Below are 18,934 nucleotides of genomic sequence, written 5' to 3'. Positions count from 1 at the left end.
TTACAGACAAAACAAAGAAAAATACTGTTTAGGAATTAAACTTGAAATTCAAAATCGTTGTTTCTTAGTACCAGTGGTGAAACGAGTGTTTTTATGAATAAGATAAGTCTCTTTTCTAATTTGTCAAAGTTCAAAAACTACTGTGCTCTGTCATAAAAATGATGACATATGTATGTGTACACTGACAGACATCCCAAACGACCAATAACTGACCAAAATGACGCTCCAGGCGGAGCTACAATCTCCGGCGGAGGCTGGGTGTCGCCTGACCGGATGATGACAGAAGTTTTCAGTCTAATGTGGCGACTTTTATCATGCGATCACACATTTAAGACTCTTGCGAGTTTACTAAAGGCTGGTGGGACTTCTGACTCTTAGCTCTCTCGTGTCGTACTGAAATAAACTCCCCGAGCCTGTGACAGACTGCACTGCCATTCGGGAACTTTTGGTTTGCTGGACAAGAGACCCCCTTGGCTCCTGTTTGACCGTGGAGGAGAGCAGAATAAAGCCCACTGAGCTGACCGAGCTGCAGCTATGGGAAACCGGGGAATGGAAGACTTGATTCCCCTCATCAACAAGCTCCAAGACGCCTTCAGCTCTATCGGCCAGACCTGCAACTTGGACCTGCCTCAGATAGCGGTCGTCGGCGGTCAGAGTGCAGGGAAGAGCTCCGTGTTGGAGAATTTCGTTGGGAGGTTGTACCATTAATATGTAGAATTGGCTAAAACTGACACTGTGAAGCTTAACTTTCTTTTTTTGGCAGGAGTCTCTCGTTGTTCTTTTAATAAAAACAACACAGAGCTTTTGCGTAAAAGTCGCCAGCTAAACACTTGGTTACGCGTCTGTGTGTCGGAGCCTCCCAGTTTTCCAACAGATTATTTCCATTATGGAGCTGTGCTATTCACGATCGATAATTACGCATTTTACGCAAGAACACAGCTGTTTGTTTAGTGACTGGCAGAACTGGTACAAAACGAGTGTTAAAGTAAAGTGCAATAAAAAAAATAAAAGCTTTCGTCTTAGCGTCCATGTTCTTGAACTATACAGTCAAGAATGTGACTTTCTCATTAGATCTGTGTCCACTGTTCTTTCCAGTCATTGCTTCCTATTAGGCCCATTCTGTCAAACATTTACAAAGGCTGTTTTCCTTGAGACTGCTCATTCTGAAAAGAAAGATAGCTTCATAGTCCTCAAATTACACAGGTCAGGTAAATGTTTTACTTTCAAGGGTGAGGTATGTAAAGGTTGTTAGCAGTTATGATGAAGTCATCGTGGATTGATCATTTATTATGAGACAGTTACACCCATCGTATATATATGAAAATGCCTTGACTCTGCCCTCTCAGCATGCTAAGCACTGTTGAATTTCTTTGTGAGGCTGATGAATGAGCTAGAAGGAATTCCAGTAAGCAGTGTATGATTCTTCTTGATGATAAATAGCAGTAAAACAGCTGTTACATTATTGCCATATGTTTGAGGCACTCTGCTCACTTTATTACGTTGTGTAAAATAATCAGTATTTTACATTAAAAACACATTGACATAGCTTGAAACAAAATCCGGAAGGGGAATGTGACATGGCCGTAATGCAGTTATAGGGGCCTAATCCACAGTTTGAGTTTAGTAACAAAGTAACAGGACCACTTTAATCGACTACATGTCCAAATGATTTCATTTGTTGTTCAAGAGATCGGGAATGTGGATTAGGCTGCCATGTCTCCTTTTTCCCCGTTTCCTTTTGTCTCCAAGTCCCAAGCAGTGGCCGAGGGAGACAGTAGAGGCATTGATGTGTTTGTGCTGGGGTCATCAGTGATGTCACCAGCTGCACTGTCATGTGTATATGACACACTGGGTACCACCAGATACCCACAGAAGAGCACAGAGCTGTTTTCATGTTTGTTAGTTGCTCCACTGACATTCAGAGATGAAGCACTGCGTTTTGAGATTGGGGGGTTTACTTGTTTTACGAAGGTGGAAGTTAGTTTTTGTCAGACACATCCGGCTAACAGTTTCGATTATTGATGTAGGTTTTTTTTTTCTATTTTATTGTTTTATTTTATTGTTTATAAAATGTTGACAAGTTTCCCTTATTTTAGTTCTCCACTAAATGGGAAAAAAAGTTCCTTTTACATTTTGCTATAATGTAAAATTATCCCCCAAAATTAAATTTTTGTTTGTTTAAAAAAAAGAAAGAAAAGATTATCATAATGCAAAATGTTCATGATTAATTTTGTGTTGGTGGACTAAATCATCAGTTGTTGTTTTTTTAAATTGTACTTGGTTTAGAGGACAAAAAACAGTTAGCAGTGTCCTTTGCAGTTCCAGTTTAGATGACCCGCTGCTTCAACCGATTCATGTTGTGGTTTCATAAGTGACAGGAAGAGAGAGAAAAAAACAGGATGGGTCCACAGTTGTGCAATTTCCTCCCTGCGCTGTCAGCAATGACTACAAGCAGAGGCTGTATACATGTGTATAGCTTCAAATCATTATATGTTAGTGCGTGGGGCTTATTTACCTTACAATAAAACTTGGACCTTGCTGCTGGCTGGGCATGCAAACAGAAAAACAGATAAGGACATATTTTCATGGCCCAGAGAGATGTGTAGTCGGTGACCTGGAAATGATCACGATTCTATCGGACAGGAGTTTCCATTGTGATGAATGTGTATGTAATGAGAAGGGCAAACAGTGGGAGACATCTATTTGTCTTTGATCTATTTATATTGAACAGGGATGCAAGTCAATCTTGGGTTTGCATTAATAATGCAAAACCTCAGATGGAGGCCTGCATTTCCAGTTAATGGTATATGAAAGCTGTTTTACACCATGAACTCTTATTTTGGTAGGGGATGCTAAATATGTAGGATTTTGATATAGTTTAAAAATGAAATTGATGTTTTTTGTTGTTGTATTTACTTATAAGTCAAGCCCTTTTTGTAAAGCACCTTTTATTTGCCGGTTTTAAGATCACTTCACAGATGCCGTACAAGCTGATAATAAGACAGAAAAATGTTACAAAACAAATAAAAAAGTAGATTTAGTGCTATGTAAAATATATTACTAAACACAAGGAATTATAAAGTATAATAGAATAAGAAATGCAAAAAACATAAGTGCTGTAAACGCTGTATGAAACTAAAAAAGAAAAAAGAAAAAAGAAAAGCCTGTCCATTAAACATTACTTGTTGTGTTAAACTTTACCTGCTTCTCTCCTTCAGGGACTTTTTGCCCAGAGGATCTGGCATCGTCACCCGTCGCCCTCTCATCCTCCAGCTGGTTAACAGTAAAGCAGGCAAGTTGTTTCTCAGTTGTTAGGAAGTAGTTCTTGAAAATCTGGTCTTTCTTGAAGAAAGCTGGAGAAATGTACCACACAGGATTGTTTTGCGTTTACAATCCTGCACTCTAAATCCATATCAATACAGGTTTAATAATTGCATCATTTATGCCACTAATTGAGCTTCACTCACTACATCTTACAGCTGTGTTACTTTGTGCCGTTTCTTTCCAGTCCATTCGGTTTTCTCCTTGCCGTCTAAAACTTGTTTATCTCCATGTAGAGTATGCAGAGTTCTTGCACTGTAAAGGAAGGAAGTTTGTGGACTTTGATGAGGTCCGCCAGGAGATCGAAGCGGAAACAGACCGTCTCACTGGATCCAACAAAGGCATCTCCCCTATCCCCATCAACCTCCGTGTCTACTCCCCTAATGGTACCACACACACGTTTACAAACTCAGCCTTCTTAGTGCCAGTGCTCAACATCCGTCTGATCACTTTCACCGTTCCCTCTTTTCTCTGTCAGTGCTGAACCTGACCCTGATTGACCTACCGGGGATGACTAAAGTGCCTGTCGGTGACCAACCCCAGGACATTGAGCATCAGATCAGAGACATGTTGCTACAGTTCATCACTAAGGAGAGTTGTCTGATCCTGGCTGTTACCCCTGCAAACACAGACCTGGCCAACTCAGATGCCCTCAAGATAGCAAAGGAGGTGGACCCTCAGGGTAAGCCAATGTTCAGAATATGTGGACCTACACACGTCTACATATTTCTTTTTGTAACTTTTTCGGTATAATTTTTGCAGCAACTTCAGGGATTGTACAGCAACTGCAAATTATTTGTTACTCAACAGTTATTAATGCTGATGACAATAAGTTTTTATTTGAAATCATTCTGAGATTATCTATCTGAATGCTAAAACATAATTATGACTTTTCTTCAGGGCTACGGACCATTGGTGTGATCACAAAGTTGGACTTGATGGACGAGGGGACAGATGCACGAGACATCCTGGAAAACAAACTTCTGCCGCTCCGCAGAGGTACGGACACAAAACCAAAGCATTAAAACTCCCACGCCATACCCACAGCAGTATCACCTGTTGTTTTGTGGACAACAGGTTTTGCTATATTGTTGTTTTCTTTAAACCTCGCATGACTATATTGGGACAACAGCCAGAGATATTTTAAGATAGAGGCATGTCTCTCAAATAATCCCAAATTAATTGATGAATTGAATGAGGCGGAAAAAGAACTACCAGGAGGGAAAGAATTAGGCAAAATTAGCAAACATGGAGCAAAAAATCTGTGATAAACTTGAACCTAGGTTGCTGCAGTGGCCTTTGGAATATGGATTAGCCTGTGCATAAGATGCACGGTAGCAGCATGCAAGTCAGCCACATGTTTAAGCTTTTTTAAAATTTTATTTTATCTTATTTTATTTGTCAGATTTGACTGATGATTCCATACACAGTTTTTATGCTGCATTAACCAATGAAATAGAAGTTAATATTAATAATGATACAAAATAATTGCCCGATTAAGTGTGCATTTAAAGATGGCTGATTACTTTCCTTTGTAAAAGGATGTTGTTTTACACAGTTTTGTGTTGCCAATTAACAGCCACAGTTAGCATCATTTTAGTTAGCATCCTATTTAATACTTACTTACTGGAATAACTGAACATCAGCTCTTTAGAGTGCATTCGGGTAAAATGCTAGACAACACGACACCTACCTATTACTCAGACAGCCACAAACATAATAAAGCATAATGTGGTTGCCATAAAAACAGGGGGATTAACTGTAAAGACCAAATCTATTTTGTTCCTGACTCCAACCTCCTGAGACCCAAGGACAAAAGAATCTTCCCACTGAACTTTTTTGTGATTTCCTGCCTCTTTGGAGCTAAAAGAGGCCACCCAAACACATGAGATATCAATGGAAAGTCCAGGATGTCCTCTATTTAGTACATCAGGACTTAGTAGGGTAGCTCAAATGAGTCAAAAAAGCAAATGTCCATTACAGAGGTCATAAATGAATAGCCTGGTTGTCAGGAGGATAAACAAGAAGTTGAACATTTTAATACAGGGGTAAAAAAAGCTACTGCATAGCCTCTAGTGGGGATTGGTGGAATTGCAGCTCATGTTTCAAAGAGGCTCTTTTGACTTAAGGTTTGCTTCAATTTTTACCTGTTATTTCAGATTCTGACACTTTATTGTCATTATCATTTCCACAGCAACAAAATGAAATGCATCCAGTAGAAGAATAGAGCAATAAAAAGAAAGCAAATTCATAATAACTAAGGAAAAACAACATAATAAAACACAGTCACGTGTTCTTGTTTTTTCACATATTACACATTGCCTTCCCACTGCTTTCGAAAACAGCAGTCAAAGGGCATTTATTCAGCATTAGGTGGAATAATTACTTTAGGAAAGAAACTGATCTTTAATCGGTTTGTCCTTGATTTAATAGCTCTGAATTTCCTCCCCAAGGGCAAGAGCTCAAACAGAGGTTTACTGGGTGTGTGTTGAGCCTTTGAGAGTATTTTTATGAGTTTTCTTTTTTAAATTGATGTAAAACAAACACTGTTTTAATCAGAGTTTAAGAAATTAACTTTGTAGGAACTGCATGTAGCTTTTTGTATAATATTTAGTTTTGTAATTTTTAACATATTTGGCCTAGCAACCAAAAGAACTTTTTAGTCACATGTGCTGTTGTTTTAGTAAAGTGTGGGGGGATGTTCCACTTTGTGAATTCTGTCTGGTCTTTAGTAAATCCATTAAATTTCTTGTGTGACTACAAATCAAAAAATGATGTGGTTCTGGTCTTCTAAACTCCCTGGGTGCCTTGTTTGTACTTTTCTTTAGGCTATATTGGTGTGGTGAACCGCAGTCAAAAGGACATTGATGGGAAGAAAGACATCCGTGCCGCTTTAGCCGCTGAAAGGAAGTTCTTCCTGTCTCATCCTGCATACAGGCACATTGCAGAACGCATGGGTACACCACACCTCCAGAAGTCCCTCAATCAAGTGAGACACACACCTGATTATACAAACACATATATCAGGCAACGACAGTCACTTATAGCACAGAAGTGTTCATAAAAACGTACAATTTTTTTGTAACTTCTTTACAGCAACTCACCAACCACATCCGCGACACGTTGCCAGGGTTACGCAGTAAACTCCAAAGCCAGCTGCTATCACTGGAGAAGGAGGTGGAGGAATACAAAAACTTCCGTCCTGACGACCCGGCACGCAAGACAAAGGCGTTACTTCAGTCAGTACCCACTTCCACAGACCCAGATCCACAGATGCATGAAAACTCTACAGGATATTACATTTAATATTCATTTTGTAAAACCTGCAGGATGGTGCAGCAGTTTGGTGTGGACTTTGAGAAGTGTATAGAAGGGTCTGGAGATCAAGTGGATACTTCCAACTTGTCTGGTGGAGCGAAGATTAACCGTATCTTTCATGAGCGGTTTCCCTTTGAACTAGTGAAGGTGACAAGTGTTATCATCCCTTTTCTCAAAAACAATTATTTTTCTTTGTTTTTTTGAGTTCTTTTAGGTCATATATTTTTTATTTGCCCCTGAATTACCCAAAGAACACAAGCGCCTCTTAGACTGTTGCTACTGTTAATTTGGCTGCAAGTATCACCGATGATACACATAATGAATCAAATCCACTGTGTCTTAGATGGAGTTTGATGAGAAGGAGCTGAGGAAAGAGATCAGCTATGCCATCAAGAACATCCATGGAGTCAGGCAAGTTGAGCTAGGCTGTGAAAAAACCCCACACATTTGTCTGCTCACCTGTCTTACCTCTTTTCTGTCCGCGCTTTATGTGTCCCTCTTTTGTGTCCTGGCTATAATGTGGTTTTTTTTCTGTAACCATTTTCTGTAATCTCTCGGCTGCTTGTCAGCCTTATGTATATTTTCTTTCCTCTGCTCTTCCTCGTTTGTTTTTCTCCACTCTCCGTTCATGCCTTCCCTGTGTGTATGTACCTGTTTCACACTGTTCCCATGTGTCTCCTACTCCATGTCTCCATGTTTGTCTTGTCTGTATGTCCTTCAGGACAGGCCTGTTCACCCCAGACTTGGCGTTTGAGGCCATAGTGAAAAAGCAGATCATTAAGCTGAAAGAGCCCTGTCTGAAATGCATCGACCTGGTCATCCAGGAGCTCATCAACACAGTCAGACAGTGCACCAATAAGGTATCACTGCATGGTCACCTGCCCGACTGCTACTCATGCATAGCTTGTACTGCCAGATGTAATTTTTCACCCAACAGTAGCCATTTTTGTGTGCATCTGGACATTTTTTTCTTGGATTGCACAACTGAAACAGGAATTTAAAGAACTATTTTATAATCCTGCTTTGAGGTTTTCTGATATGAAGAAAACAATATAAAGCTACGTGTTCTGGCTGTACTGCAGTGCATTGGAGTGTGTAGTAAGAGATAGACGGGCTGTGACACATTCCTGTACAGGTTCTTTGCAAAAAACAAGCTGCAGGCCTGGTTTGAAGAAATAGCTCGAGACAGCGTCTACAGCCACAGCTGCTTCCTGAGATTATACTTAATCAAAGCCCTGCTTTGAACTAAATTTCAGCATGCTATTGTTTCTGTTCAATCGCGAAACTCCAACATATAGCTGACACTGGGGGGAACTCTTTTTGGGCAAGTTGAAATTGTGTTATGAAGGTGGGACTAACCAAAGTTGTTAGGCTTTATTGTGATTGCCTGTACACAGTTTGATGTCGTGTTTCTACAGCGACAAAGAAGATATAAGCCGACCAGCTAACTTGCACATGTACAGGAAGCTGAAACCTCCATCAACCTGCAGCTTGTTTCTGTTCTGAACATGAAGTAGAACTAACTAACCACCTGTTTTTCCCTTTTGTCATATTCCTCAACCTTCATCTTTACATCCCCTCTTTAAATGCTTTGTTTTCCCAAACTATTCCATCCAACATGGGCTTTTTGGTTTTTTTTTATCACCATTCCCTTTTTTCTCCCACCATGGCACATACAACACTTCCTCCTCTTTCTCCTGATATTAAACCTCCAACTCCCACGATGCATCACTACAGGACAGGCCTGTTCACCCCAGACTTGGCGTTTGAAGCTATAGTGAAAAAGCAGATCATTAAGCTGAAAGATCCCTGTCTGAAATGTGTTGACCTGGTCGTCGTCGAGCTTGTCACCCTGATCAGGAAGTGCACTGAAAAGGTAAACATGAATAGCAGAGAGGCATGTTGAGGTTATGGAGAGAGAGCTAAAGGACAAAAGAGTGAAGGAGAAAAAACAGACAGGCTAAGACTAAATAGTGATAAAGAGCAGATAAATTCAATAAACTAACTCGTCCTGTCAGTGTCCCGCTGCTTGAAGGCTTTGCTGAACATCCATCCTGCTGCTCCCCTGGACCCCCAATGACAAATCCAAGAGCCCCTTCCCACTCTGATCCTGAAATCCACTCAGCCCATCATCACTGGGATTAGTGATTTAACACTACCTCACCAATATCAAATCCATTCCCCTCTCACAAGACATGTGGCTGCTTAAAATGGCACAGCTGTGGCTGGTGTTGTGTATATTTCAAGTGGTGTACCTTTTCTACACTATTCACATCCACAATGAGACACTCACAATGCTCTTCCAGACTGTTTTTTCCCTCTTTCCTATCTTTTAACCTCACTGATTTCCTGGTTTCTCTATGAGCTTGAGATTATAGTACAGTGGAAGGGGTTAATTAACCCGGTGCTGTTTTATAATATGGTTACATTTTCATAGATAAGAAAAAATCTCAAGCTGATAGAGGACTTGTTAACGCATGCCTCCTAAGGTGTTGTGTGTTAGTTGTCTGACCTCAAACATGTGTTCATGGTGTAACTTAACTGTCACTGGTTGAGTGTAGCTGCTGACAAGGAGACACAGATTGTTTTACAGTGTTGAGCCTGCATGCAGTAACAGTGTATCCGTGTGTAATCTGCATCAATCTGCAGCAGTGCATGTGTCTCTGTATGTGTGCTTTCTACAGCTGACCTCGTACCCCCGACTGAGAGAGGAGACCGAGCGGATTGTCACCACTTATATCAGAGAGAGAGACAGCAAAACCAAAGACCAGGTGCGTGCTAGAGATGGAGCTTGCCTGAACAATTATAAAGCTTGCCTTGTTTGTGTACACAACACGTCATGTTTTGCCCTCTTTGGCAGGTGCTGCTGTTGATTGACATTGAGCTGTCCTACATAAACACTAACCATGAGGACTTTATTGGATTTGCCAAGTAAGACCAACTTAAAATATAGATTATTCAGTTTAATTAGGATAAGTAAATGTGGGGGTTCATATTCACTTTTTAATTATATACATGATAGTAAAATCTTTCCATTTCCATGATAAATCGTAGTGGCTAAAACATTATCTGCCTTTTTCCACCACTAGTTGCTGCCAGAAAACATCTAAGTCTTAAATCATTTAGCAAGCAAGTGGCTGTCATGTGACCTGCCTCCTGTGTGCTCCAAACACGAACCCATAACTGAAAACTCATCTGAAGCAGACTCATATGCCACATGTGAGAAAGGGCATCTGCGTAAACAGCTTTATCCTCTTTAAGATCAATTCAGTGTGTAGAGTTTATCAATCAAATCTTGAGCTTTATCGTGTGGAACTTTCAAACTGTTCTGTAGTATCAGGAAAAAGTAAGCCTAAATTTGAAATGATGCATACACAGGCTAAGATTCTTTCTCAACACAAAAAGCATTCACTTAAATTTATTGGGATTATTTTACCTTTACAGTTAAAATACAACCTAAGGGCGGCACCGATTACCTCACACCTGTCAGTGGAATTACCCTAGAGCAGTTTCTTGTAACTTGTCAGTTAACGTGTCAGAATTTGTAGAAGTGAGAATTTGCAGTTGTTTTTCTTTTTGTGCTGTTTTAGTGATAGATATTTCGTCACACTGTTGTAAACCACATGTTTAATCATCAATTTCAGTTCTAACAATGAACAAACATAATCATTAGCCATGACTGTAGGTGATTAGTCACTGGGCACTGTATTAGGTACACCTAGTACCTAGGGTGGAGCTCCTTTTGCCTTGGGAGCTCCACCTTATGCCTTTTTTCATAGCAGAGAATCAACAAAGCACTGGAAAATATATTTTTCAAAGATTTTGGTCCATATTGAAGTGATAGCACCACAGTTGGATTTGTCAGTTGCACGTCCATCTATTCACCACCTCCCCAAAGGTCCTCCACTGGATTCAGATATAGTAAATGTGGAGGCCTTTTAAGAACATTCAACTCATTTTCATTTTCAAGAAACCAGCTCGAGATAATCTGAGCTTTGTGACATGACACTCTATCCTGTTGAACAGCCAACAGAAAGCAGGTACATTGTAATCATAAAATCATAAAAAGGTACTCAGGGAGCCTCTGTATGCTCACTGTGTATGCTCACTTGGTATTAAGGGGCCTAAAGTGTGCCAAGAAAACCTGTCTCACACCATTACACCATCACCAGCCTAAATGTTTGACACATGGTAGGATGAATCCCTCCTTTTAAGTTGTTTATGCAAAATAAAAGGAGGGATTCATCCTACTCATCCTGGTCCAGTGAGAGTCCGATTTCCACTGCTGCATTTGCATCAGAAAGTTGTTTATGCAAAATTCTGATGCAAATGCAGCAGTGGAAATCGGACTCTCACTGGACCAGGCAACATTTCTCCAGTCTTTTACTGTCCTTTTGTGTAGCCTCAATTTTCTGTTCTTCTGCCTGTTGTGTGCTCAGTGATGCTCTTCTTCATAGCTTGGTTGTGACGAGTGGTTATTTTTATCAGCTTTAAGCAGTCTGGCTATTCTACTCTAACCTCTGACATCTACAAGTCATTTTCTCACAGAGAACTGTCGTCAGCTGCATATTATCTTTTTTCAGGACCATCTGTTGTAAACCCTAGAGATGGTTGTGTAGATCAGCACTTTCTGAAACACTCAGACAAGCTCGCCTCACACCTGTAATAGTGCCACATTCAAAGCCACTTAAACCACCTTGTTCTCAATTTTGATGCTCAGTTTGAACTTTAGCAGGTCAGCTCGAACATGCCTAAATGCACTGACTGTCTGCAAAGTGACTGACTGATTAAATATTTGCATTAATGGGCAGTTGAACGGCTAATAAAGTGGGCATTTTGTGTAAATATATTTTGGTTTGGTTAACGTTTAATCTTTCTGCCTTTTAGTTTAAAATGAAATTCTACTAAACCCAAATGCATTTAAAGGCTACTCAACAGTTCATCCTGCTCTGCCTTAACCTCCTAGGACCTGGTGTCCACATATGTGGACATCACATTTTGGGTTATTTAGACCAAAATACTCAATTCTGCTCTACAAAGGCCTGATATCCACTTACGAGGACATTATACTGCTACTGTTCTATCCAAATTTTAAACTAATATCCTCATATGTGGCTCTTATTTTTCATAAAAACAAAAATAAGGTAAAAAAAAATCTGGTAATTCTTTGTTTTTACATTCATCCGGCCCCAATCAGCCCAAATATCAAAGAGAAATTAAAAATGCATGCCGTGGAAGAGTTCGGGTCTTAGGAGGTTAAAGATAAAAAAAATATATCAAAAGCAAACTGATGTCTTAGATTCTTTTATGTTGCATGAAAGATTCCAAGAGTAGTGACAGTTATTGACTTTCTCCGTCATCTGTTCCCCGTTTGAAAACAGTTCTGTATCTGATGTTATGAAATCTGCCTCCTACAGCGCCCAGCAAAGGACTGCAGCTAATGCCACCAAGAAGCGAGCCATGCCCAATCAGGTGATCAAAGATACAGTCTACACCTCATCTAAAGTGCACATGCCTCTGTGATGTCATCATAGACCCTGCTTCCATCTGCTGTTATTCTGTTTTCATTTCTTGATGTTGTCTCAGCCTATCTCTCCTGCCATTACTACCTTGTTTCGTCACACGTTCATACTCTTGTCTGTGGCCCTCTAGTACTCTCCCTTAATTTCCCTTTCCTCTGCCTCTTCTTGTGGTTCTCCTTTAAATAGCCCAGGGAGAGATTCTTGTAAGTATGAAGCCCCCACGTCTCCATTTGTCACTTCCTTCTTCACTGCAGAGTGCATGGTCATTCGGACCATGCCGAGAAGCAAGATTTGTACTCCGTGATGAGAGGAATTGGGAAGTGAGAGTTACACTAACAAGGATGTGTTATGAGAACTGGAGTAGCTGTCATTAAAAAAAAGCAAACAAACAAAAAAACTTACAGCTTCCTTTTTTAAAATTCACTGTAATGTTCTGTATACACAAGGCAAGTTGATGTGTGGGAATTTGGGACAATTTTTATTAAACTTACGACAAGTTCACAGTCACATGTACTAAAAAAAAATTCTGGAAAAACTTTGTTGTTTGGAGTAAATTGCAGCAAACCAGTAAAGACAACCCACTACCTAAAGAAAGTAGAAAAACTGTCTGTAAACTTGCAGTTTCAGCAGGATTTACCGGCGTTAGAAGCCCAACAGTGCATCATTTGTCAGGAGAAGCTGATTACTGATATGGTGCCAAATTAGCTAAAGAGGCGCTTGGAAATCAATCATGACATCTTAGAAATCTTAGAAAGATTGAAACCAGAAGAAAATGCCAACGGTGTGAGATTGTAGGTTTCCTGCTAGGTCCAGGGTCCACTAATGTGCCTCAAATGTACCTAAGCTCCCTCCGTGTGTGTCAGGCACAAAGAAATTGAAAACCACTGGCCAAATCATAAAGGATGCCCGTGTGGATGTGTTTTAACAGAATAGACTGATACAAACTGCTGCCATAGCATAAACAGCTGTGGCTTTGTTATTTTGTAGCTCACAGCTCAGATGCTCAGTTCTTTTGCTGTGTCAGTGACAAGAAATTTGTAGCTCCACTCCAGCACATTTGATTAATGAAATTTAGCCATCAGTAATCCCTTCCAAGCTGAACTACAGGCTCTTTTAAAAATCACATTTTAATTGCAGTATTAAGACTTTAAGTAATTAACAGTGACACATATCTGCAATTATGACTAATTATACTGGGAAATTCGTGCACTAGTGGTCTATAAAAGTTACATTTTGAACCAATTTGTCACAGCTATCCACTGTAACAAATTGTCTGCAAGGCTGACGCACCAACTGTGCAATCCATCTATGGTTACGCAAACCAGATTTCAAGTATTGCATACGTCTGCTCATTATCCCTGTGTGTTCATTTGTCTTCCTGTTCATCAGTCTGGCAGTAAAAAGGATGCAAAGAAGGTGACTTTCCATTTGAACCTATTATCACTTGTTTTTACTCTTTGTGGTGCATTTATTGATGCTGTACGGACTGATCTGATTGCTTAGTGATCTCCTTTTTTTTATTAAGAACATTGTTACACCAGCATGGCTGCTATGTTGCTGTTTTTAATGTTGCTGTGGCATTTTTTGGGGCATATATTCGGAGTATGTTTAGGTTTCATTTGTTTTTACCATTCTGGTCGCTTGCTGTTGATCACCTGTCTGTACAGCTTAATCAACTGTTGGACTTAACTGTGTACAGGTCATCCGCAGAGGTTGGCTCACCATCAACATCAGCATTATGAAAGGGGGATCCAAGGAATACTGGTTTGTCCTGACTGCCGAGTCTCTGTCCTGGTACAAAGACGAAGAGGTAAGGCTGCTTTCAAAGACAAAAGGTTAAGTAATAATTTACTGGAGTAAAGCGGAAGTTACAGCATACCAACAATGGCAATATCTTACGTGTGCGTTTAAAGAAATGTCTTAAAGTTATTCCGAGCAGTGAATGAGTTTGTTTTGAAATAACTTTATGCATTTCAGTCTGTCTACTTTTCAACTTGTCAATACATAACTGTTTCTTTTATCAGGAAAAGGAAAAGAAGTATATGCTGCCTCTTGACAACCTGAAGCTGAGAGATGTGGAAAAGGGCTTCATGTCCAGCAAGCACGTCTTTGCCATCTTCAATACTGAACAGAGGTGTGGATGCTTTAATCGACTATAATCATTACAGTGATGCTGGGATTGGTTTTTTTAGATATGATCTTTGGTCAAAGTTTGTGCATGTCTTTTTTACAGGAATGTGTACAAAGACCTGCGTCAGATTGAACTGGCATGTGACACTCAGGAGGATGTTGACAGCTGGAAGGCTTCCTTCCTGAGAGCTGGTGTTTACCCAGAAAAGGACCAGGTATTTCATTGTTACACTTACAATCTAGAAAACTGGGGAACCGTTTATTCTAGTGCTTTCAGAGGTGAGTATTACAAAGCATTATGTTCAGAGTACACTGAAGGAAACTGCAATAACAATCACAACAGTGCATTGCAAACTGTTGCATTGTCACAGGAACAACATGCAAATATCTTTATCTTTGACAAATTGCTGCTAATTCCATTTTACACAGCTTCAACTATAGAAGACAGATTTTAAAAATGGAATATTTGAGCAGCAAAATCAGTTTTGCTTTGATCTGCCCAAAAGTCATTTACATGTCTCCTTAATTGGACTATGGGGAAGTGTCAGACCTACATCTTTTAATCTTTTACGTATAAGTATAAAGTTTCACACCTTTAATGTGCAGCTGTCACATTAGAAGTGAAAAGCAGCAGCGTTAAAATTAATATAATGTTATAAATTCATGATAATTAACCACCATCTGCAAGGACTTCACTTATTCCTAGCACTATTGTGCCTTTTTCACCAAGTCTCATTTTATGTGAGCACACACAGAGGCTGAAGAAGAAACTCTCGATTCACAAAGGAATTGTATTATCGTTTATCTCTGACGGAGGTTTTATTCATATATTTATTTAAAGCTAGCTCACAAAAGAAAGCCTGGCTGTGTTGAAATACCTTTGCATCGTACCCTTCTGCTGGTACAGTCCAGAATTGGTGTTTCTAAATGTGTTAACTTTTTATCTAAAGACACCTGCTATTCATGGTCATTTTTGCTTCGTCTGTCTCTGTCCATCTGTCTGGTGTCCTGCAGACTGAGAATGAAGATGCGATTAATTCTAGCGACACCGTGTCCATGGACCCGCAGCTGGAGCGACAGGTGGAGACTATCCGCAACCTTGTGGACTCATACATCAGCATTGTCAACAAGTCCATCAGAGATCTCATGCCCAAGACCATCATGCATCTCATGATCAACAGCGTATGTCTACTGCTTTATTGCTGTGACTCAACATTAGTCGGAGACTTTACTCAAAGCAGGCAGGAAGCAGACAGCTGCTGAGTGTTGTGGTACAGATAAAAGAGTCATACATTTCCCCTCAGGAGTTGGCAAAGACTAAAACAGTGTTAAAAAGGGGGGCTGGGAATAATTATATAATAATTTAAACATTGCACTTTATCTAAAAAGCAACTTTATAGAGTCCTGCTCAAAATTATTTATAGCTTTTCAAATGTGGAATACCAAATCTTATTAGAATTCGTTTTCTAAACTGCTGCCCTTTTCCCACTCGCACTTCCAGGCCAAGGACTTCATCCACTCAGAGCTGCTTGCCTACCTGTACTCTGCAGGGGACCAGGGCAGCTTGATGGAGGAGTCAGCAGAGCAGGCTCAGAGGAGAGATGAGATGCTGAGGATGTACCACGCTCTGAAAGAAGCTCTGGTCATCATCGGAGACATCAGCACCACCACGATTTCTACTCCAGTCCCGCCACCCGTCGACGATACCTGGATTGCCAAAGAGCCAAGGTACAACATAATTTTGGACAAATTCACACAACACTTACATAAAATATTACATTAAAACTTAAATACAAGATAAAACAAAGCTGCTGAGACTATGGAAATAATAAAGGGAAATAAAAAAACAATATTAATAATAATTAAAACCCTTTTCACACTTGTATTAACAATGAACTCATGTGATTTGGGAAGTACCCACAACATCTGTGTTTTGGGCAACACAAAGACAAGTTCACTCTAAATTTACTGACATCTGTGGTCACCAGGTAGAGACCCAGTGTTACTATTAATAGACATATAGTCACTGTTGATTTGTTTCAATGTTTCCAAACCACTGAATATCCCAAAGTAATGTTAGTTCTCTGCAAAACAGACAAACTAGGCTTGACTCATTTTATTACTCCAGATGTCCAGCAGAGGTCAGCTAAAGACTGTTTTTTCCACCAATGCAAAAGAGCATTTTCAGTTATACCAGCATCCAACTATGTTCATGTTTTTTGCAGTAATGAAACAGATTGAAGTATAAAAGTCACATAATATGAGTTCTGTCGGCTGGAACATCAAAAAAGACAGTATCGTTTACCCTATTTAAATATATGCTATGCTAAAATTAAATATATGACATTTGTTTTTGACATGATATTAAATATCTTTCCGTATCTTTCTTTCAGTCCTCCAGCATCCCGTCCTGGCACCGCATCAGGGGCCCCTCCCAGCCGACCCCCAGGGGTGAGGGGGTCCACTCCAGGTCCTCCATCTGCTGTCAACCCATCACCAGCATTTGGACCTCCCGTGCCTTCCCGGCCTCCAGGCGATCCCAACTCTGTTCCTCTAGTCCCATCAAGGCCGGCCCGTGTGCCTCCAGCGCTGCCACCGGGCGTTCCTAGGTAAAACTACACACACACACACATACAGACCTTGAAGCTTTTTTTGTGTGGCTTTGGTATTGGGGAAAGTTGCACTGAAACATTTGGTGAAGGGCTGCACTATGTGTTACTCAGGCTTTTGTTGGTGGTTTGGGAAAAACTGATGCATGACCTTCTGATAATATTTTTCCTTGCATGTTCCCTCCCCTTCCCTTCCCCCAATACCTCTTCTCCTCTCTTTTCCTGCAGCAGAAGACCACCGGCTGCTCCCAACCGACCTACTATCATACGTCCTTCAGAGCCCTCGCTTCTTGATTAGAAACCTTTTTTTTATCTGGTCTTAAAGACTTTGTTTACACTTATATATTTCTTTTAAGCAGAAATAGTCACTAATTTTTTTCCTGTAACTTTAGACTACTGTTAAGTAGTAATCTGATGCTGTTTCAGTCTGTGCATTTCAGAAGCATATTGTATGTAATTGTGAGATTTTTTTTAACAAGTACATAATGACATTTCCTGCATTTAGTATTATGAAAGGGGATAAATTTGATGACTTTAATGGCTCAAAAGTGTGGAACCAGCAAGTCAGGCTGAATTTTTCATTGTGCATTTAAATTGAAATGTGTCTTACAACAATACAATTTATAACTTTTTGTATTATGTGTACTTGCTAATATTTTGTCAGCAATTTTACACACTATTCACCTCAATAAGTAAAACCGCACTTTTCTCTCAATTTTTCTCAGCTTCAAACAGGCTTATACAAATTAGAGTGACCAGTATTTTATATGCTTGATAATTTTGACTAATTAAGTTTTTATGGGTAAGGTTTTACCATTTCTGTTTTAAAGACCAAGTAAACAAGAGACAGAAGAGGGGAAAAACCCACTGCTGCTGGAGCAGTGGGGTTTTTTCTGGTTTAACAACAATAAATATACAGTAGTTGAGGTAAGAGTGAACTTACCCAGTCAAACACCCAGTCTGACAATTACCTCCCACAACTGTTCATCCTCATTAGTGCCTACAGTAAAGAAAGAAATTATAATTACTTAAAAAAAAATCTAAGCCATAATGGAAAAAAATGTAAGGAAGACGTTCTTCTTCTTCATGAAGTGATGGAGTGAATAAATGAATAGAAAAAGACAAGTGTTTGGTGGCTGCAGCTTCTTCTTCTTCACTTTTCTCAAGTTTTTTTTTTTTTTTTGCACAAAGAGTGAAACATGCAGAACATGCTTCTTGTGACAGCATTTACACAGAATTGAGGTTAAGAACTTTTGATTTGTAAGATTAGGAGACCAAGAGAAAAATTTCACTTTCTGTATGCGGCATGATAAGATCTTCTGCAAAGCATGATGAAAGCTAGTTGCTTTTGGTGTTTTGCCGTTCATGTAGCTGGGAAGGAATTACTAAAGGTATGCAATCCTGTTCTTCCTCACCTTTTCTTCTGTCCGCTGTGTTTTACTGATACCGTTACCCAAAATCTTTTTTTCTTCTCGTGACCTTTTAATACAGGCGGCCACCGCAAGTCCCTGCTCGTCCCAACCACTGGTGAGGGAAACTCAGACTCTACAGCAGGAGGAAGATTGTCCTACGTATAATTGTTAAGCTAGACACTTAAATAACAAGTGCATGCAGAAATAATGGTTATACATTACAAGAGAAGTCGTGGCTGGACAAAAGTTGACACTCTGTATGCGTTGGCTTCTAGAATGAGAAATGCTGGCATCCTTTGTATATTCAAGTAGACTATTAAGTTTACTTAGTATTTCTATTATTTAATTTACTGTGTAGCAATCATGAAAAAATTATTTGTTTTGTTCTTTATCAGAAATGTTTATCAAACCTGAGGAAATAAAAGTAAATTGAAGGCAAAGCTTTGTGATAACATTTAGCTTAACTGTCCTACTAGGTGTGTTTACCTTGGCATGCTGATCTACTGCATGTTATTCATTCAAGACTGATGTGGAATTCATCATGTGACTTATTTATAAAGACAATTCTTTAATCAGTTCTGTTTGCAGCTGCTTTTTATCCCGAAAAAAAATCCTCACATCA

General features: G+C 39.7%; 1 protein-coding gene across 5 annotated transcripts; it reads left to right on the top strand.

Moving 5' to 3' along the window:
- The first annotated feature begins 248 nt into the window (after nt 1-248).
- dnm2b (dynamin 2b) lies at nt 249-18,899 on the top strand. Of its 5 annotated transcripts, none has more exons than XM_085459955.1 (20): nt 249-695; nt 3,219-3,292; nt 3,558-3,707; nt 3,800-4,003; nt 4,222-4,320; nt 6,150-6,310; nt 6,418-6,560; nt 6,651-6,786; nt 6,983-7,050; nt 7,361-7,499; nt 9,324-9,410; nt 9,500-9,570; nt 12,057-12,111; nt 13,861-13,971; nt 14,186-14,295; nt 14,395-14,506; nt 15,306-15,473; nt 15,793-16,019; nt 16,685-16,900; nt 18,392-18,899. In XM_085459955.1, the coding sequence occupies exons 1-20, from the start codon at nt 535-537 to the stop codon at nt 18,429-18,431; spliced, it is 2,532 nt and encodes an 843-aa protein (XP_085316081.1). In that variant the 5' UTR covers nt 249-534; the 3' UTR covers nt 18,432-18,899. The 5 variants fall into 5 exon arrangements, with proteins under 5 accessions (XP_085316081.1, XP_085316083.1, XP_085316082.1 ...); XM_085459957.1 differs by lacking the exons at nt 7,361-7,499; nt 18,392-18,899 and adding exons at nt 8,377-8,515; nt 17,132-18,385; XM_085459956.1 differs by lacking the exons at nt 7,361-7,499; nt 18,392-18,899 and adding exons at nt 8,377-8,515; nt 17,129-18,385.
- The last annotated feature ends 35 nt before the right edge of the window (nt 18,900-18,934 follow it).

The sequence above is a fragment of the Copadichromis virginalis genome, linkage group LG6, assembly GCF_057382275.1.
Source record: "Copadichromis virginalis isolate Kocher_CV1m ecotype Utaka linkage group LG6, C_Virginalis_male_GT1.1, whole genome shotgun sequence".
Taxonomy (NCBI): Eukaryota; Metazoa; Chordata; class Actinopteri; order Cichliformes; family Cichlidae; genus Copadichromis; species Copadichromis virginalis.
This window is presented reverse-complemented; position numbering and strand designations above follow the sequence as displayed.

What these genes read in the sequence shown, in the direction of transcription:
- dnm2b (XM_085459956.1), top strand. Translation starts at nt 535, where the DNA reads ATGGGAAACCGGGGAATGGAAGACTTGATTCCCCTCATCAACAAGCTC. An exon ending in AAAGGAGGTGGACCCTCAGG is followed by an intron (nt 4,004 to 4,221) that starts GTAAGCCAATGT and finishes ACTTTTCTTCAG; the next exon opens with GGCTACGGACCATTGGTGTG. An exon ending in CCTGGTACAAAGACGAAGAG is followed by an intron (nt 13,972 to 14,185) that starts GTAAGGCTGCTT and finishes TTCTTTTATCAG; the next exon opens with GAAAAGGAAAAGAAGTATAT.